Raw genomic sequence first — 21,665 nt, forward strand, 5'->3', positions numbered from 1 at the left:
AGTGAGACACTCAGTTCAAGAGCAATTAGGGATGGGCAATAAATGAGGGCCTTGCCAGCAATGCCCGCATCCCATGAAAGAATAAAAAAAAATTCAAAAAGGAAAGATTTGCAAGGAAAAGGAAAGTGGTAAAAGTGAATTGTTGCTTCAGAGAGGCAGTACTGACACACTGGGCTGAACGGCCTCCTTCTGACCTATAACCATACTTTGATTATATGATTCCAACTCGATGATTAATTCTCTGTTCTTGCTCTACAATTACTGTGCATTTACAGGTAAAGGGATTGTGATTCACCTACATCTCAAAGAATACAATGATCAAGCAGTGTGTCTCCAATCTGTTACATACCAACTTTGTAGTGTACGCAGCCCTCCAAATCGCCAACAGTGGTCCAGCCCTGCTTCTTTTCTACCTCAGGATCATTGTGCAATATCCTGTTCTTCAGCCAAGACAGGTAATAGACCCTCAATTTATTCTTCTTGCCTGTTCAGTGAGCAAAGTTTAGCAAAATTAAAAGACTGCACATTCCCACAACTCATCTTAAACTGTTTCTTGGGTTTGCAAATGCCGAGGGAAAGCATGATACCGTCAACACTAAAAAAGAACCATAGAATAGAATCTGTACAGTGCAGAAAGAGGACATTCAGCCCATCGAGCCTGCACCAACAACTATCCCACCCAGGTCATATCTCAGTAACCCCATGTTTTTACCCTGCTAATCCCTGGCAATTTAGCATGGCCAATCAACCTAACTCACCCATGTTTGGAGTGTGGAAGGAAACTGGAGCACCCGGAGGAAACCCATGCAGACACGGGGAGAATATGCAAACTCCACATGGACAGTGACCTGAGGCCGGAATCGAACCCGGGTCCCTGGCGCTGACAGGCAGCAGTGCCATTGTGCCACCGGTCCACCCAAAAAGGGCGGGATTTTTCCAATCAATTGACTTTTGGCTACTCTCCAAATTTCCCTTTCCGGCCCACAGTGATTCCTGTCACTGGAGCTTGGAAAGTTCCGGCCAAAGTCGGGAAAATTCAACTGGCAGAAGAAGATAACAAGCAAAGAGCAGTTGAAGGTCAGTGGGCAGCATTGTTGCCTCGGAGTCAGGACATTGTGGATTCATGTCCCACTCCAGAGAATGCAGTGCTCAGTTGAGGCTGGCACTCCTGCACAGTACCCGGTCTTGTACTGTCATTGGTACCAACTTCCAGGTGAGACATTAAAACGCAGCCCCATCTGCCCTCTCAGTTGGTCTCAGAAGATTCCATAATGCAATTTTGAGTTGGAGAGTTACTCCCAGTGTCCTGATCAATATTTATTCCTCAACCAACATCATACAACAAAAAAAAATGATTTGGCTGTTGTGGGATTTTGCTGTGCTCATTTTGGTTGCTGTGTTTCCTACATTATAACAGCGCCTATGCTGCAAAAATTCATCAATTTTGGGATCCGCCGCGATTGCCAAAGTTTCTATAAACATTGGGGGGGCTTAACTGGAACGCTGACTAAAGGTTTCATAACGAAATTCACAAGCAGATGTTTAACCTACATCTGCTCTAGCTGTGGTAACGTCTTGATTTTAACATTCTCATCCTGGTCTTCAAATCCCTGTATCGCTTGACAACAAAAACCAATCTGCGTTTATATAGCACCTTTAATTAAATAAAGGTTGTGATTGAGCAGGGGAATTTATTCCCTTAACCTGGAACGTGCACCTGAAAAGCTGACATTGAACTTGCATAAACGAAATAGTTACAAAATAAAAATAATGCAAACTGGGTCAAAGGGCTCCTGAAGCAGAGAGTAGGATTAACTTCTTAAACTCGGAACTATTAAGCATTCGCCATTCCTTCTGTCACACGCTTTACTAACGGCTGGCCTGGAACATGTGCAGAAGGTGACTCCTTACCCGATATAGTGACGAGGATGTTTAGACCCTCCAGTACGTCCATCTGATGGAAACGTCTGCGATTGATGAGGTTGTAAACCTTTCCCTGGCCACTTCGATCCAATAACATTAAACCATTTTCAGTGCCCACTAATAGGTTCACTCCTGGAAGACAAGCGAAGGCAGGTTTTTATTTATTAGTGTCACAAGTAGGCTTACATTAACACTGCAATGAAGTTACTGTGGAAATCCCCTAGTTGCCGCACTCCGGCCCCTGTTCGGGTACACTGAGGGAGAATTTAGCATGGCCAATGCACCTAACCAGCATGTCTTTCGGACTGTGGGAGGAAACTGGAGCACCTGGAGGAAACACACACAGATATGGGGAGAATGTGCAAACTCCACACAGACAGTGACCCAAGCCAGGAATTGAACCTGGGTTCCTGGCGCTGTGAGGCAGCAGCGCTAACCACCCATACTTCCCCAGCAGTAACACTGCCAACTTGCCCAGTCATGGCACAGATTCTTATCAATTCCCAGATTCCGGGCGAGGATCATCTGGGAGAAGGAGAAACATGGGGAGCAGGACATTGCACTGGCTCTGATGGAGCTCAAGTCCAGGAAGACTCAACTCTTCTTCCAGCACAATAAAACTGGGGCTGAATTCCTGGGTCTGATGTGGATCAAAGCCTTTAACAGACTGCGTATCAAGGATGGAGGGAAAGGTTATGAGTTGGAAGCTAACGCCAGCGTGGACCGATCGCAAAGGAGCAAGATTAAGAGAAAAAGACTCATTGCAAAGAGGTCCTTCAGACAAGTGCTCTAAAAACAGGGATTGTTAGATGCTGGAGCCTGCTGCAAAAAAAACCTCTATTTGCACCAAAAAAAATGCAACTTGCTGGGGAGATGACTATTAATATATTTCGTCTCAGATACATTTGTCTTGTCGTTCTGCTTTTGTGATTTTTTAATTTAATTTTAAACACTAAGAAGTCTCTTTTGGATGACCAATTTTGTTCCGTTAAACTTTATGCATTTCAATAAATTTTGTCATAAAAACTAAATTAGTGTCCTGAGATGCGTAGGTTAGAGGGATTAGCGGGTAAAATATGTAGGATTATGGGGGTAGGGCCTGGGTGGGATTGTGGTCGGTGCAGATGCGATGGGCCGAATGGCCTCTTTCTGCACTGTAGGGTTTCTATGATTTCTATGACTTCTATGATTTCTTATCACAGATTCAAATCAAATCAAATCAAAATCAATGTACAATGGAATTCAGATCAATGTGTGGAGCTAATATGAGATAATGTTACTCAACACATACAGGAGGCCGAGACACCTGGTTAGACCACATAATGTGCTTTCCATCTGGAAATATGCAATAATAGCGCAGACACCCAACCACTCCATACACAGCCACGTAGAATACTGCCCAATTCCTCTGCACCAAATCATCTAACCTCTTGGTATGAGGAGAGCTGTCTGCTGGGAGTTGGTGCGGGATTAGGACTTTGGGCTTTGCCGCACTCTATCCACAGCTGCCTTCTAGGAACCAGAGTGAAGAAATGTATGTGTCAGCTAGGTGGCTAGTCACTCCCCACGAGGAGAACGGGTCTGCTTGCAGCAACTAACTGCTCAGGCCCATCAGTGAGCTGAAGCCTCATGGAGACATGCTAGTTAGCAGGTTGATGCCTCACCCAGCTGAACAATATAGAGCAGCGAGGCCCCAGGCTCATCACCTCAAAGCTCAGTGTGAGGGGGAATGGAACCTGGCAGGGGTCTTACACCATACCCTCCTGCAGACAGCCCAGTGTTTACAAACACAGGTTTAAGGTGGGCTGGGATATGATGCCTCCCATGGCCCAATAGTCTTGCTGCTCACTGTTGATGGCGCCCAAACGATTGATTCTGCTGAGGCCGGGGGGGGGGGGGGGGGGGGGGGGGAGGCAATCGCCAGAGGGAGGGGCTGGGGAAGAGTCAGTGAGGTTCGAGGCTCACCCCACAACGCGGCGCAGAGTATTTCCGAGTTGAATCGCTTCTTGTATTTGCGGATCTCCGGGGTGTCGCTGTGGGGTCGGATGTTTGTGGGGTTCACGTTTACCACGGAGATTTTCCGAACTTCATTCAGCTTGGCCTGTTCCTGTCGCAGCATGTCAGTGGAGAACATCGCTGAAAAAAACACAAGACACAAACTGACTGGAGGATGGTAGACAGGGCACCCAGGAATCTAATTCATCAAACAAGAAGGTAACAGCAATCTCTACATACTCCCTGTGGACTTGCAGGAAATAAGCCCAGTTTTACACTGCAAGATCCCACTGACAGCACTGAAACAACCACCAGATAATCGGGCTTCATGATGTTGCATCATGGCTTCCTATTGGTTGCATTCCGGAGAGTCCTTCCTTAACGTACTGCCTTGGGATTCGTTACTCCTGCTCGAGAGGACAGAGCATCTGGCCCAAAAGACTGCAACTCCGACAGTGTGGCACGCCCTCAGTACTCCATCGTGAGATCAAAGCCCCAAGTTCCTGAAGTAGGACTGGACTTCACCACCTTCTCACTCAGAGTTGAAAGTGTTACGCAACCAATCCTGACATCAATAAACCCTAACTCTGGCGGAGAATGTTCTCCCCTCCCCAAAGACTGCTGACCCTTCAATGGAAGTGTGTGGGGGGGGAGGGCTGTTGCCCAGTTTCTCTCCACTGGAAGAGTGGGGGGGGGTCTCTCTTTATCATTCCTGGAACCCAGCAAAGCAAAAGAATCAAAGAATCCCTGCAGTGCAGAAGAGGCCATTCGGCCAATTGGTTCCGCGCCGACTCTGACAGAGCATCTTACCCAGGCCCTATCCCCGGAATCCCACACATTTACCATGGCTAATCCTGCTAACCTACACATCTTGGTACACCGAGAGCCAATACACCTAAACTGCACATCTTTGGAGTGTGGGAGGAAACCGAAGCACCTGGAGGAAACCCACGCAGACACGGGGAGAACGTGCAAACTCCACAGTCACCCAGGGCCGGAACTGAACTTGGGTCCCCGGTGCTGTGAGGCAGCAGTGCCAACCACTGTGCCACCGTGCCGCCCAGTAAATCAATCTCAACAGATGCCAGTGAAACAATCAGATAGAGATGGACAAAGCCAAAAAGGACCGTTGAATTGTCCAGTAATTGAACAAAGAACAAAGAACAATACAGCACAGGAACAGGCCCTTCGGCCCTCCAAGCCTGCGCCGCTCATGTGCCCAACTAGACCATTCGTTTGTATCCCTCTATTCCCAGTCTGTTCATGTGGCTATCTAGATAAGTCTTAAACGATCCCAGTGTGTCCGCCTCAATCACCTTGCTTGGGAGTGCATTCCAGGCCCCCACCACCCTGTGTAAAATACATCCCCCTGACATCTGTGTTGAACCTTGCCCCCCTTACCTTGAACCCGTGACCCCTTGTGTTCGTCACCTCCGACCTGGGAAAAAGCTTCCCACTGTTCACCCTATCTATGCCCTTCATAATTTTATACACCTCTATTAGGTCGCCCCTCATCCTCCGTCTTTCCAGGGAGAACAACCCCAGTTTACCCAATCTCTCCTCGTAGCTAAGACCCCCCATACCAGGCAACATCCTGGTAAACCTTTTCTGCACTCTCTCCAAAGCCTCCACGTCCTTCTGGTAGTGTGGCGACCAGAACTGGACGCAGTATTCCAAATATGGCCTAACCAACGTTCTATACAACTGCAACATCATATGCCAACTTTTATATTCTATGCCCCGTCCAATAAAGGCAAGCATGCCATATGCCTTCTTCACCATCCTCTCCACCTGTGCTGCCACCTTTAAGGATCTGTGGACTTGTACACCCAGGTCCCTCTGTGTGTCTCTACTCCTGATGGTTCTGCCATTTATTGTATAGCTCCCCCTTACATTAGATCTACCGAAATGCATCACTTCGCATTTATCTGGATTAAATTCCATCTGCCATTTCTCCGCCCAATGTTCCAGCCTATCTATATCCTGCTGTATTCTCTGACAATGTTCATCACTATCTGCAACTCCAGCAATCTTTGTGTCGTCTGCAAACTTACTGATCACACCAGCTACATCTTCCTCCAAATCATTTATATATATCACAAACAACAGAGGTCCCAGTACAGAGCCCTGCGGAACACCACTAGTCACAGACCTCCAACCGGAAAAAGACCCCTCCACTGTTACCCTCTGTCTTCAATGGCTAAGCCAGTTCTCCACCCATCTAGCTAGCTCACCTTTTATCCCATGAGATTTAACCTTTTGCACCAGCCTGCCATGAGGGACCTTGTCAAACGCTTTACTAAAATCCATATAGACGACATCCGCGGCTCTTCCCTCGTCAATCGTTTTTGTCACCTCCTCAAAAAACTCAACCAAATTTGTGAGGCATGACCTCCCTCGTACAAAACCATGTTGGTAATGTCTTTTTGGTAATTGCTTTAACTATTCTGACACCAGGCTTCAATAAAGACAGGGGAGGAAAGATAAAAGGAAGGAAGCAAAGAAATGCACCTCCACAGCTGAAGAAGTATTTTGAAACGTTGCCACTGTTGCCATGTCACTGACATCTCAAAGAAACATGGAAACTAGAAGTAGGAGTGAGCCATTCGGCCCTTCAAGCCTGCTCTGTCATTCATTTTGATCATGGCTGATCATCAAATTCAATATCCTGATCCCCCTTCCCCCAAATCCCTTGATCCCTTTAGCCCCAAGAGCTATATCTAATTCCTTCTTGAAATCACACATTTTGGCCTCAACTACATTCGGCGGTAGTGAATGCCACACATTCACCACCCTCTGGGTGAAAATAATTGCTTCTCACCTCAGTCCTAAAAGGTTTACCCCTTATCCTTAAACTTTGACCCCTTGTTCTGGACATCCCAACATTGGGAACATTCTGTTGGAATCTACTCTGTCTAATCCTGTTAGAATTTTATAAGTTTCTATGAGATCTCCTCTCAGTCTTCTAAACTTCAGTGAATATAATCCTCACCGACTTAGTCTCGCCTCATATGACAGACCTGCCATCCCAGGAATCATCCTGGTAAACCTCCGATGTACTTCCTCTATAGCAAGGACATCCTTCCTCAGATAAAGACACTAAAATTGCACACAATACTCCAGGTGCGGCCTCACCAATGCCCTATACAACCGCAGCAAAACATCCCTATCCCTAGACTCAAATCATCTCGCTATGGAGGCCAACATACCATTTGCCTTCTTTACTGCCTGCTGTACCTGTGCGCTTACTTTCAGCAACTGATGCACAGGGACGCCAAGGTCTCGTTGAGTATCCACCTCTCCCAATTTACACCCATTCAAATAATAATCTATTTTTGCTACCAAAGTGGATAATCTCACATTTATCCACATTATACTGCATCTGCCCAATCATTCAGCCTGTCCAAATCACGCTGAAGCATCTCTGCATCCTCCTCACAGCTCACCCTCCCACCCAACTTTGTATCATCTGCAAATTTGGAGATAATACATTTAGTTCCCTCTTCCAAATCATTAATACATAATGTGAACAGTTGGGGTCCAAGCACAGATCCCTGCGGAACCCCACTAGTCACTGATTGCCAATCAGAAAAAGACCCATTTATGCCGATACTTTGCTTCTTCCAATGTGCTAACCAGCTTTCTCTCCATCTCAAGACATTACCTGCAATCCCATGTGCTTTAACTTTACAGAGCAGTCTGCTGTGTGAGAATTCGTCGAAGCCTTCTGAAAGTCTAAACAGACCACATCCACCTGGTTCTTATTGGTCAATTCTCCAAGGCTTAGGGGTATGGCTTCAGCCCCAGATGTTCTGACAGAGGTCAGAGTGTCAACACTCGAGACCAACACCTCATCATTGTTCTGGAAAGTGGAAGTCTGTGAATCTCTCCTGACAAACTATGACCCCCAAGGTCAAGAGTCATCATTGCCGCTTACCCGCTGCTGATGACTCTTCTTCACTGCCACTTGGTGATGTCTGAAATACTCTTGGGTCCACAAAGGGGGTGAAGGATGACTTTGTGCCCGTACTCCGGCCATACTGCAACACACAAATGCCCCGATTCACTTACATCCTGATGCAGCAGAAATTGCAGCTTACAACAACAACAGTAACAACTTACATTTATGTTACATCCTCAAAAGAATAAAGCATCCCTAGGCATTTCGCAGAAGCATTATTAACCACAATCAGACACTGAGTGACATCGGGAGATATAAGGACAGGTGACCAAACTTTTGGCCAGAGGGATAGGAGGAGGGAGGGAGAGAGAGAGAGCAAAGTTCTCAAATTTCTGTTGTCTTTTGCAATGCATGGTCCCTTTAAGATTGACACATGGTCACACATAGAATCCCTACAGTGCAAAAGGAGGTCATTCAGCTTATCGTATCTGTACTGACTCTCCAAAAGAGCATCTTACCCAGGTCCTTTCCCCTACCCTATCCCATAACCCCACCATGCATTTAGCACGGCCAATCCACCTAACCAGCACGTCTCTCAGACTGTGGGAGGAAACTGGAGCACCCGAGGGAAACCCACGCAGTCACGGGGAGAACGTGCAGACTCCACACAGACGGTGACCCAAGCCGGGAATCGAACCCGGGTCCCTGGTGCTGTGAGGCAGCAGTGCTAACCACTCTGCTCCATGCCACCCTGCTGAGATCCTAAAGAGAACATTGCTTGCACACAACACTGGGCCAGATCATTTTCAACAGTTGCACAGCCAGAAACTCACACAGTTTAGAAGGAACATTGAGAGACGGACAGAGAGATTTAGGGGGAGGATTCTGGAGCTGAGGGTTCAGGAAGCTGAAGGTACACGGACCAATGGCAGAGAGATAGAAATCACGGATTGCAACCAGCCAGAATTGAAAAAGTGTTGGGGTCTCCGCAGGTTGAGGGGAAGAGGTTACAGAGAGAGGGAAGGGTGAGGCAACAGAGGAATGTGAAAGAAAGGGAATTTCACAGTAACTTCATTGCAGTGTTAATGTAAGCCTTACTTGTGACTAATAAATAAACTTTACTTTAACTTTAGGGACCAAGAGTTTTGTGAAGGAGTTTGGTTGTTGTCCAATGTGGATGAGTCACCCAGCACCGTGAGCAAATCAGAAAAACTAAACCACATTGTAGTTTGTGATACATCCAATTAATTAAATTAAGGACAGCAGACAATTGGGGACACTCCATCAGTACTGACCCTCTGACAGTGCGGCACTCCCTCAGTACTGACCCTCTGACAGTGCGGCACTCCCTCAGTACTGACCCTCTGACAGTGCGGCACTCCCTCAGCACTGAGCCTCTGACAGTGCGGCACTCCCTCAGCACTGACCCTCTGACAGTGCGGCACTCCCTCAGCACTGACCGTCTGACAGTACGGCACTCCTTCAGTAGTGACCCACTGACAGTGCGGCACTCCCTCAGCACTGAGCCTCTGACAGTGCGGCACTCCCTCAGCACTGACCGTCTGACAGTACGGCACTCCTTCAGTAGTGACCCACTGACAGTGCGGCAGTCCCTCAGTACTGAGCCTGTGACAGTGCGGTATTCCCTCAGCACTGACCCTCTGACAGTGCGGCACTCCCTCAGCACTGACCCTCTGACAGTGCGCCACTCCCTCAGTACTGACCCTCTGACAGTGCAGCACTCACTCAGTACTGACCCTCTGACAGTGCGGCACTCCCTCAGTACTGACCCTCTGACAGTGCAGCATTCCCTCAGCACTGACCCTCTAACAGTGCGGCACTCCCTCAGTACTGACTCTCTGACAGTGCGGCACTCCCTCAGCACTGACCCTCTGACTGTGCGGCACTCCCTCAGTGCTGCATTGAGAGTGTGGTAATATATTCTGGGCTCAAGGTTGAAATGTTGAACTCAGTGAGGGACATTGCTGAGGTCTCGACCGGATACTGCAGGAGAGAGCGTGTCCTCACCCTTGCTCATGGAGACAGGCTTTATTGCTGGTCAGGGATTTAAGAAACTTTTCCAAAACCGGGGCAAGTGCCTGAAGTTGGTCACCCAAAGTTACTACCCAGTAAAAATGGGAAATCAGAACCCATTGGGAGTGGGGAGCATCTGTGGGCTATTTGATAAAAGAACTGTAAATTCCCCACAGAGTGCAAAGTCTGGCTAAGTATACAATAGGGTTTTCTGTTTTTCTTAGTCACTTGTTTCAGTAACAGTTTGAAAACAGGAACTCATAGGTGGGATAGTCTGGCCCTTCCCCCACCAGCAGAACCTTCCTTTCCCACCAAAGGCCACCACACGGGGCGGATTCCCCGGCATCACTCACACAAAATACCGTAGACTTTGGTGGGAGCAGATGATGCCACTGGCCATTGACGAAGTGTTTGTGCCACTGGAATACTCTCTGGGGGTGGGGGAGACACATGGAAAATCCTGCCCCATTTCATGTTAGCTTTCTTCAACTTGAAACAGAAAGTTTGCTTTTTTTTTGAAGTTACTAGTGTCGACAAAGAGTGTAACATTCTGCACGGCTCAGTTTCTGATTGGTGACCCACTCACCATCTCGGCCACTGGGAGAGGCTCGACAAGTTAAATTAATACTAAATCTTTCAACTCTTGCATTTTAGTCCAGGTCCTTTTGCTGACAGTCAGTATCAGCACTTCGATCTCAATCATAGAATCCCTACAGTGCAGAAGGTGGCCATTCAGCCCATCCAGTCTACACTGACTCTCTCTGAGAGAGTGCCTTATCCAGGCCCTTTTCCCTGCCCTTTCCCTGTAACCCCACACATTTACCATGGCTAACCCCCACATCTTTGGACATGAAGGGGCAACTTAGCATGGCCAATCCACTTAACCTGCACATCTTTGGAGTGTGGGAGGAAACCGGAGCATCTGGAGGAAAGCCATGCAGACACGGGGAGAACATGCAAATTCCACACAAACAGTCACTCAACGCTGGAATCGAACCCAGGTCCCTGGAGCTGCGAGTGAGTCAGCAGTGCGAACCAGTGTGCCACCCATCCAACCCCATTCAACAATGGATTTCTCTGTTGGTACCAGAAAGATTGAAAGGTGTAATCTGCTGCTTTCCCGCACTCTTGTCAACACTCGCAAGGACTAAAGAATGTCTCAGGACATTCCCCCAACCACCAGTTTGCCACAGGACTCACCATGTTCAAAACTGTGAGAGCAACTGACTAACTCAAAGACAGAATTCATCCTCCCCAGGTTTCAACAGCTCTTTGGGAGACAGGGACTGCAGTAGGTTAGTAACCAGGCTGTCAGCGAGTGAGAAAGTTGGGGGGGATCAGAGGACAGGTTGGAATTTAAAAGGAACACCATGTTTTCTAGGCAAGGAGTCAATTTCAAGCAGTTTCCAGTTGGTTTGGACCAGGTTCCAATTCTATGTTCAATTTCAAACTAATGAATGGAATTATTACTGCAGATCCATCAGAAAGGCTTTAGAGAGGGTACAGAAAACATTTACCAGGATGTTGCCTGGTGTGGAGGGTATTAGTTATGAGGAGAGATTGGAGAAACTTGGTTTGTTCTCACTGGAACGACAAAGGTTGAGGGGCGACCTGATAGAAGTCTACAAGATTATGAGGGGCGTGGACAGAGTGGATAGTCAGAAGCTTTTTCCCAGGGTGGAAGAGTACCAGGGGGCACAGGTTTAAGGTGCAAGGGGCAAGGTTTAAAGGAGATGTACGAGGCAAATTTTTTTTACACAGAGGGTGGTGGGTGCCTGGAACTCGCTGCTGGGGAAGGTAGTGGAAGCAGATACGATAGTGAGTTTTAAGGGGCATCTGAACAAATACATGAATAGGATGGGAATAGAGGGATATGGTCCCCGGAAGGGTTTTATTTCAGTCGGGCAGCATGGAGGCTTGGAGGGCCGAAGGGCCTGTTCCTGTGCTGTAATTTTCTTTGTTCTCTGTTCAAAGGAAGCACTGCAGAAAAGAAGGCCATTCAGCCCATTGTAAATGTGCTAGCTCTTTGGAAAGCTATCCACTTAGTCCCATTGTTTGAGTGTTTTAAGTACTTCAGCTGAATTGTTTGTCTGCCAGTGGTGAGCTGTGTGAGAGGACACAGTCCTCCCCACTCTATCGTCCCACCAGCACCTCCACCACCTACCCCAGCTGCTGAGTCCGTTTCCAAAGCGAGTTGAGATGCGGTTCGGCCAATTGCCTCGGTTGGTGTAGTGGCAGGAGACTGGCTTTGCTGCACCAGATCGGGCAGATTGGTGTGGCTGGCAAAACCATTACTGTCAACATGACCAGTCCGCTTTTTGTCACCAGAAGTCTGCAGAGACACAGAGAGACAGATAGATAGATAGATGGATAGATCGACAGGACAGATGGATAGACAGACACAGACAGGAGAAGCACAAACTGCCAGCTTCCATCACCCCAAATCAGCCGGCTTAAATAAAGCCCAAAACCCTGCTCCCACTCCCCTATCCAGCAAAACAAGGGAAGATGGAGGTAAGGATAACATGTAACAGGCTGGGATAATAGCAGGACTGCCAACCCTGGCCAGATGAAAGAAAGAAAGACTTGAATTTGTATAGCGCCTTCCACAGCCACAGGAAATCCAAAAGTACTTTACAGCTTTGAGGTGGAGCCACTCCCACTGTTGTCATGTTGGAAACACGGCATCCACGTTCCACACAGCACACTCCCACAAACAGCAATGTGACAATGAGGCAACAATCTGTTTCTTTATTTAAGAGATAAGTATGAACCCAAGATGGCGAGGAGAACTCCCCGACTGTCCTTCGAAATAAAGGCCATGGAATCTTTTGCACCTGCCTGAAAGGACTTGGGTTTGACAACTCATCTGAAACTCATTTCCAAAAGGCATTTGATAAGGTGCCCCATAAAAGGCTGCTGAAGAAGATTAGGGCACACGGAGTTGGGGGCAGTGTGTTAAAGTGGATTGGGGACTGGCTATCCGACAGGAAGCAAAGAGTCGGAATAAATGGGTGTTTTTCCGGTTGGAGGAAGGTAACTAGTGGCGTGCCGCAGGGATCGGTACTCGGGCCGCAACTGTTTACCATTTATATAGATGATCTGGAGGAGGGGACGGAGTGTAGGGTAACGAAGTTTGCAGACGACACAAAGATAAGTGGAAAAGTGAATCGTGTGGAGGACGGAGAAGATCTGCAGAGAGATTTGGACAGGCTGAGTGAGTGGGCGAGGATATGGCAAATGGAGTATAATGTTGAGAAATGCGAGGTTATACACTTTGGAGGAAATAATAACAAATGGGATTACTATCTCAATGGAAACAAATTAAAACATGCTACCGTGCAAAGGGACCTGGGGGTCCTTGTGCATGAGACGCAAAAGCCCAGTCTGCAGGTACAACAGGTGATCAAGAAGGCAAATGGGATGTTGGCCTATATTGCGAAGGGCATAGAATATAAAAGCAGGGATGTCTTGATGCACCTGTACAGGGCATTGGTGAGGCCGCAGCTGGAATACTGTGTGCAGTATTGGTCCCCTTATATGAGGAAGGATATATTGGCATTGGAGGGAGTGCAGAGAAGGTTCACCAGGTTGATACCGGAGATGAGGGGTTTGGATTATGAGGAGAGGCTGAGGAGATTGGGTTTGTACTCGTTGGAGTTTAGAAGGATGAGGGGGGATCTTATGGAGACTTATAAGATAATGCGGGGGCTGGATAGGGTGGAGGCGGAGAGATTCTTTCCACTTAGTAAGGAAGTTAAAACTAGAGGACACAGCCTCAAAATAAAGGGGGGTCGGTTTAAGACAGAGTTGAGGAGGAACTTCTTCTCCCAGAGGGTGGTGAATCTCTGGAATTCTCTGCCCACTGAGGTGGTGGAGGCTACCTCGCTGAATATGTTTAAAGCGCGGATGGATGGATTCCTGATCGGTAAGGGAATTAAGGGTTATGGGGATCAGGCGGGTAAGTGGTACTGATCCACGTCAGATCAGCCATGATCTTATTGAATGGCGGGGCAGGCTCGAGGGGCTAGATGGCCTACTCCTGCTCCTATTTCTTATGTTCTTATGAAAGACCCCGTGCAGCACTCCCCCAGCACTGTCCTGGGAGTATCGGCTTAGATCTTTTGTGCTCAAGTCCTGGAGTGAGACTTGACCCGATAGTCTCAGAGGTGAGACTGCTGTCCACTGAGCCATAGCTGACCCCTACAACTCTCACCAACTTTTACAGATGCACCATAGAAAGCATTCTTTCTGGTTGTATCACAGCTTGGTATGGCTCCTGCTCTGCCCAAGACCGCAAGAAATTACAAAGGGTCGTGAACGAAGCCCAGTCCATCACGTAAATCAGCCTCTCACCCATTGACTCTGTCTGCACCTCCCTCTGCCTCAGAAAAACAGCTAGCATATCTAAGGAACCCACGCACACTCTCTTCCACCTTCTTCCATCAGAAAAAAGATACAAAAGTCTGAGGTCATGAACCAACCGACTCAAATCCATTTGGCTAAAGGAAGGCAGAGCATCATGGGAATAGGTATGTTGGACAACCAATGATGGGAGTGTGGGGGCAGGACAACTTGACATGTGACAGAAGCTCCAGGAGTTAAGGGTTGATTTGATTTATTATCATCATTTGACATTAATAGGGTGCAGAGCTGGGCCGAAAAATGGCAGATGGAGTTTAACCCTGATAAGTGCGAGGTGATTCATTTTGGGAGGACAAATTTAAATGTGGATTACAGGGTCAACGGCAGGTTTCTGAGGAATGTGGAGGGACAGAGAGATCTTGGGGTTCATATCCACAGATCTCTGAAGGTTGCCACTCAAATGGATAGAGCCGTGAAGGCGGCCAATAGTGTGTTAGCGTTTATTAACAGGGGGTTTGAGTTTAAGAGCCGTGGGGTTATGCTGCAACTGTACAGGTCCTTGGTGAGACCACATTTGGAATATTGTGTGCAGTTCTGGTCACCTCACTATAAGAAGGATGTGGAAGCATTGGAAAGAGTGCAAAGGAGATTTACCAGGATGCTGCCTGGTTTGGAGGGTAGGTCTTATGAGGAAAGGTTGAGGGAGCTAGGGCTTTTCTCTTTCGAGCGGAGGAGGACGAGAGGTGACTTAATAGAGGTTTATAAGATGATGAGGAGGACAGATAGAGTGGACGTTCAGAGACTATTTCCTCGGGTGGATGTAGCTGTTACTAGGGGGCATAGCTATAAGGTTCATGGTGGGAGATATAGGAGGGATGTCCGAGGTAGGTTCTTTACTCAGAGAGTGGTTGGGGTGTGGAATGGACTGCCTGCTGTGATAGTGGAGTCGGACACTTTAGGAACTTTCAAGTGGTTATTGGATAGGCACATGGAGCACACCAGGATGATAGGGAGTGGGATAGCTTGATTTTGGTTTTGGGCAAAGCTCGGCACAACATCGTGGGCCGAAGGGCCTGTACTGTTCTATGTTCTATCACATGTATTAGTATACAGTGAAAAGTATTGTTTCTTGCGCGCTATACAGACAAAGCATACTGTTCATAGAGGAAAGAGTGCAGAATGCAGTATTACAGCCATAGCTAGGGTGTAGAGAAAGATCAACTTAATGCAAGGTAGGTCCATTCAAAAGTCTGACAGCAGCAGGGAAGAAGATGTTCTTGAGTCAGTTGGTACATGATCTCAGACTTTTGTATCTTCTTCCCAATGGAAGAAGGTGGAAGAGAGAATGTCCAGGGTGCGTGGGGTCCTTAATTATGCTGACTGCTTTATCGGAACAGCGGGAAGTGTAGACAGAGTCAATGGATGGGAGGTTGGTTTACGTGATTGATTGGGTTATATTGACGACCTTTTGTAGTTCCTTGCGGTCTTGGGCAGAGCAGGAGCCATACCAAGCTGTGATACAACCAGAAAGAATGCTTTCTATGGTGCATCTGTAAAGGTTGGTGAGAGTCGTAACTGACATGCCAAATTTCCTTAGTCTTCTGAGAAAGTAGAGGTGTTGGTGGGCTTTCTTAACTATAGTGTCGGCATGGGGGGACCAGGACAGGTTGTTGGTGATCTGGACACATAAAAACGTTGTCCCTGTTGATGTAGACAGGGACACGTCCTCCTTTACACTTCCTGAATGGTTCTGGATGGTTCTTGACCATCAGTTACATCACCAGGAAATGTTGAGAATTTTTTGTTTTAGAAATGGTTCTGTGATTTTTGTTTCTCCTGGATTTCCCTGCGAGATTAATCTTCTAATCCCCGGAGACTCCACAACAATCCTGAAGCATGGTAATCCTGAGATAACCAAGGAGCAGAATGCAGCGGGCAGACTGGATTTAAAAACAGTTGCAATCGGATCAGGTGGGTGGCACTCCAAAACCCACAGTGTAGCCAAGAACTTTGGTCCATTTACAGATTTGACTCAGGTGAACCTGTAGATGTTTATCAGCAAATAATTTGCATAAATAACGATAGATGATTGCAGTTTAACATTTGGGAAAGAGCTGGGGGCATCAGTTAAAGTGAGAATGGACAATATATTGGGCAGATTTTCTTTTCCCAGGAAATAGGGGCGGCACGGTGGCCCCGTGGTTAGCACTGCTGCATCACAGCGCCAAGGATCTGGGATCAATTCCGGCCTTGGGTCACTGTCTGTGTGGAGTTTGCACATTCTCCACATGTCTGCGTGGGTTTCCTCCGGGTGCTCTGGTTTCCTCCCATGGAATGTGTGTTAGGTGGATTTGCCATGTTAAATTGTCCCTTAGTGTCAGGGGTAAATGCATGGGGTTACGGGGATAGGGCCTGGGTGGGATTGTGATATGTACAGACTCGATGGGGTGAATGGCCTCCTTCTGGACTGTCGGATTCTATCATTCTAGTGAGTCTCTAGGAATGTGTTCTGGTAACACGTCAGCGCCTTCAGGAGGGCGCTGGATTGTTTCCTAACCGGGACAGAGAGCAGATCCATATGAAAGGTAAGTATTTTTATAGAGAGCATTCTCCTCACCTGGCTTTGATCAGCTGAGGTTATCAGGGAGGGAATATCCAGAGCATGTTTCCCTCCCTGGCCCTGGGGTTCTCTGTCCATCCCAGGGGGTTACATGTTGGGTTGGGTTTGGAAATGTTTAGTCCCATAGTTCTGCCATATGTGGGCAGCAGACCTGATGCTTTTCTCTTGCCCGTACATTTTGTTCTTTGCTAAAATGGCAGCCAAGGCCAGGCACAAGACTATCAAGGGTTTGGGGAAGAGAGTCCGAGGGTCGGGTTCCACCCTTTTTGTCTGGGATTGGTGTCACACAGAATTCACAAACCTGCTCTGTGTGGGGAATGTCACATGGCATCAATTTTCCACAGATAGGCGAATTAGAGTGTGGGCTTGCAATGAAGGATAATGGGTAGGTCAATAGGAGACCTTCCAATGAGCAGTTGCAGGCTGCCTTCCCAGGTAAGAAAGAGAGAGGGTGTCCAAAGTTAGCTCTGATGAAGGGTCATCTAGACTTGAAACATTGGCTCCACTCTCTCTCCACAGATGCTGTCAGACCCGCTGAGACTTTCCAGCATTTTTCTGTTTTTGTTCCAAAGTTAGAGATGTCTTCTCTCCAACTTTTTAAATTCTCAAATTTAAACAATCCCTTTAGCAACCGGGTCACCATCAGGATAGACTGCAGCCCCAGGTAGGTAGGGTAGGCCTCAAAGCCTTTCTGGAACACTGCCACCCACAACACCCTCCCCTCTCACACCCACCACTCCAACCATCAAAACCACACCACAACCTGCAAGTTCCCCTCCAAGTCACTCACCATCCTGACTTGGAAATATATCGCCGTTCCTTCACTGTCGCTGGGTCAACATCCTGGAACTCCCTCCCTAACGGCACTGCGGGTATACCTACACCATATGGACTGCAGCGGTTCAAAAAGACCACTCGCCACCACCTTCCCAAGGGCAATTAGAGATGGGCAATACATTCCAGCCTCACGATGTCCATATCCAAGAACAGATGGTTAAAAATGTTCCTACATTGGTACCTCATGACTCAGCTCTGCTGAACATACTGATATGGTCAAGGCAAGACACTTGGCAGAATGAGTTGGCCAAATGTAGGGGAGAGGTGAAAGGGGAAGGAGATATAAAGAAGGAAAAGCGATAGAATTCACCTCACACCCCAGAGGACAAGAAATCTGACAGCTTTAGAGCCAGGTATTAAGGCCTGTCCTTCGAAAAGGTAACCAATTAAGATGAGGAATGCCTGAGATTTTGGCATCATGCATTCAGTCACAGCAACGTTTCAATGCTACATTTCAAAGCCTCTCTTTGTACATCACCTCCCAACAGAAGGGTATTGTCTTACTACCAACCAGCAAGATCAATCATTGGACAATTTGAGAACCTGGTGCAGTGGCCAGCTGTGGATTGGAGGCTCAAACATTCAGCCTTTGAACATCTGTCAGAAAAGAAACTTTTGTTCATTTCCAATCTGAAGATTTGATGGAAGTGTTCAAAACCAGGAAGGGCCTGACAGGGTAAATGGAGAGAACTTGTTTCCAGCGACTGTGGGGGGTTGGAGGACACAGATTTTAAGGTAAACGTCAAAAGAAGCAGGGGGAGATGAGGAGAATTTTTTTTTTAAACACAGCGAGTTGTTGTGATCTGAAATGTGCTGCCTGAACAGGCAGTGGAAGCAGATTCAATAGGAACCTTCAAAAGAGAATTGGATGAATTCTTAAAGAGGAAATCTTTACAGGCAATGATGAAAGGGAAGGGTAGCAGGACTAATTGGGTAACTCAAGAGCCAGCACACACACAATGGGCCAAAGAGCCTCTTTTTGCACAGAGTCCATCATGTTATGGATATTATCTACATTCCTGAGGTGAAAGGTTGCAACTTACATCATTGCTGTTGGAGCCCAAAATAAGATGAGGGTGGCTTTTACGGTGCCCTGATGAATAAACCCTATAACAGCAGTGACTGTATGGAACCACATTGGAAACTCTACATCTGGCCCATCACATCTCCACTCCATCTGATGAAGGAGCAGCGCTCCGAAAGTTAATGGCATTTGCTACCAAATAAACCTGTTGGACTTTAACCTGGTGTTTTTAAAACTCTTACTGTGTCCACCACATCTGGCCAGGCGCAGTGTCATACTTTTGCCTGTTGTAAAGACAGGCAGGGCCTCCCGCCAAAATGGATATTGCCTGGGTGAACGAATGGTGTTCCCACTGCCAACAACTTGGATTCAGGATGGATGTGATGGATGTGTTCAGGGGATTGCAATCAGCAGAAGCAGTTTTTGCCTCAAACCGTTTTTCCCCACCCACTTCCCACTTCCCTACTCCACTGGACTCATTCTCAAATTCAATCTCATCTCATCCAACTCCATCCAGCCTCAACCAACTTGTTAACTCTATAACTCACTGCTGTCCTGCATTCTGGGCCATGTACCCCTCGCCTAACTTGCTCAATTTCTTCTTAATTACAGACATGAAAAAGTGAAAGGCTGGCTTGTTCTTTTCATACTATATGAAGTCATGTGTTAATGACCTTTTTGTACAACCCTTGCAGTTATGGACTGGATACATACCTCTCGGATAATCAGGGTACCGTCTCCGGAAGTGTTGCTGTAGGGATCAGATGGTAATGCTCCCTCTTGCCTGCCCACCAGTCCCACACCATATTCCTCATTATACTGTTCACTGCTGCCCGCTGTGGAGGTCGGCCTGCAAGGTAAGGACCCAGACTCAAGAGCAGGAAATTAACTTGCAATTCAGTCCATAGCTGCTGAACCAATTCTCCATGAACAACAGAGAAAGGAGAGAGAAAGAGAAAAGAAAGAGAGAGAGGAAAAAAGGAGAGAGAGAAAGAGAGAGACAAAGAGAAGAGAGAGAGAGAACAGAGAGAGAGTAGAAAAAGAGAGTGGAAAGGGAGAGAAAGGAAGGAGAGAAAGTGAGAGAAACAGAAAGGAGAGAAAAAGAGAGAAATGAAGGAGAGAAAGTGAGAGCGAAAAGGAGAGAGAAAGAGAAAGGAGAGAGAGTGAGAAAAGGAGAGAGTGGGAATGGAGAGAAAGGAACCATAGAACCATAGAAAATTACAGCTCAGAAACAGGCCTTTTGGCCCTTCTTGTCTGTGCCGAACCATTTTATGCCTAGTCCCACTGACCTGCACTTATAGAACCATAGAAAATTACAGCTCAGAAACAGGCCAAGAGAAAGTGTGAGAGAGACAGAGAGAGAGAAAGGCTGGAGGGAGAGAAAGGAGTAAAACGAAGAAAACAAGGCTGAAACTTTGATAGTGCCTTTCACAACTTTCCAAAGTGCTTTACAGCAGTTGGAGTATCTTGAAAGAATCATTGTTGTAATGGGGAAACAGAACAATCGATGTATGCACAGCAAGATCCAAATAAAAACAGTAATGTAATAAATGGCCAGATTGTTGTGACGATGGATGGGGTTTCCCAGTCCCCCCTAGCCCCGAGACCAGAAATTCCTGCCCAAGGTCAACGGATCTTTCAACGGTCTGTCAAATCTCCTGTGACAATTCCCGCGGCGGACAAGATTGAGAGATTTACCCCAGGATTTAAGAGTTAAATCTTGGCCATGAAGAACTCCACCGTTCTTCCAAATATGCCGTGGAATTTTCACATCCACCTGACTGGACAGAGAGGGTTATATGCACTAAGACTAAGAATTAGAGATTAGAAGCATAGAAGATGCGTGGCACAGAAGGCCATTCAGCCCATTGTGTCTGTGCTGGGTGATAGTCTAATCCCATTTTCTTCTTGATCTTGATGCTTAGTTCTGTAGGTTGCAGCACCTCAGGTGTTTATGCAGCTGTTTTTCATTTAAATGTGGTGAGGGTTTCTGCCCCTTTCCCCTTTTCAGGCAGAAAATTCCAGACTTTGTGCCTTCTGGGTGAAAGAAATTCTCCTCACTTCATCTCTAATCCTTCTGGGGGTTACTTTAACTCTCGGCCCCCAACTAATGGCCTCCCTTACCCACTCGATCTGAGTCCCTCTTAATTTTCTACACCTCAATTAAAACTCCCCTCAGCTTCCTCGATTCCAATGAAAATAGCCCCAGCCTTTGGAATCTTTCATTGCTGATAAACATCTACATTCCTGGCAACATCTTTATAAATCTCCTCTGTTCCCTCTCCTGTGTGATCACATCCTTACTAACTCCGCACAGACAGTGACCCAATCTGGGAATCGAACCCAGGTCCCTGGCGCTGTATGGCAGTAGTGTGTCCCTTCTGTGGCCCTGCCTTCCCCAAATTGGGATGGGCGGGAATCCAGAGGGAATCCCCTCCACTGCAGTATGGAATTTAAATTCCTCAGCTGCCTTGGTGGGGTTTGAACATGTCTCCAGATCATTGGTCCCAGTCTCTGGATTAGGAATCTGATAACACAACTCTTATACAACCAATCCCAGCTGAAACTTATCCATGACTGAATACTCTTTGTGGACTCTTTAGTTGGATGAAGTGGTAGTTAAGACTTACATTATCCTGGGGATATCACTGACTGGGACGGTCCCATCCTGCGCCTCATTTTCTGCATCTTCTTCCTCCTCTTCCTCCTCCTCCTCGTCCTCGCTGCTTTCCGACTCCTCACTGGACGACGAGTAGTCGGTGACTTTAATCGGAGGCCGGGATGACTCTTCATTACGCAGTTCCCGCAACTCTTTGGCCAAAGCTGTCAAGTCCTAAGGAAATATGGAACAAAAACATACATTAATAAGACTCCTCAAAAGCTGGGAACTCAGCGCACAATCGATAATCACAAGAAACAAAACAAGACAAAGCAAAGCTGTGGCAATCAAAGAGGAAGAACTATTG

At 47.2% G+C, this 21,665-nt stretch overlaps 1 protein-coding gene across 4 annotated transcripts in view; it reads right to left on the bottom strand.

Moving 5' to 3' along the window:
• Positions 1-21,665, bottom strand: part of LOC144486337 (traf2 and NCK-interacting protein kinase-like) — a 214,381-nt gene that overhangs the window by 9,319 nt on the left and 183,397 nt on the right. For all 4 annotated transcript variants that reach the window (XM_078204383.1, XM_078204375.1, XM_078204366.1 and 1 more), the window contains 7 exons: positions 21,330-21,532; positions 19,414-19,549; positions 12,018-12,185; positions 7,856-7,958; positions 3,889-4,059; positions 1,912-2,055; positions 350-484 (listed from right to left, as the gene is read on the bottom strand). In XM_078204383.1, coding sequence (XP_078060509.1) covers positions 350-484; positions 1,912-2,055; positions 3,889-4,059; positions 7,856-7,958; positions 12,018-12,185; positions 19,414-19,549; positions 21,330-21,532 — 1,060 coding nt within the window. The remainder of the gene's footprint in view (positions 1-349; positions 485-1,911; positions 2,056-3,888; positions 4,060-7,855; positions 7,959-12,017; positions 12,186-19,413; positions 19,550-21,329; positions 21,533-21,665) is intronic.

Source organism: Mustelus asterias, chromosome 3 (assembly GCF_964213995.1).
Source record: "Mustelus asterias chromosome 3, sMusAst1.hap1.1, whole genome shotgun sequence".
Classification (NCBI taxonomy): Eukaryota; Metazoa; Chordata; class Chondrichthyes; order Carcharhiniformes; family Triakidae; genus Mustelus; species Mustelus asterias.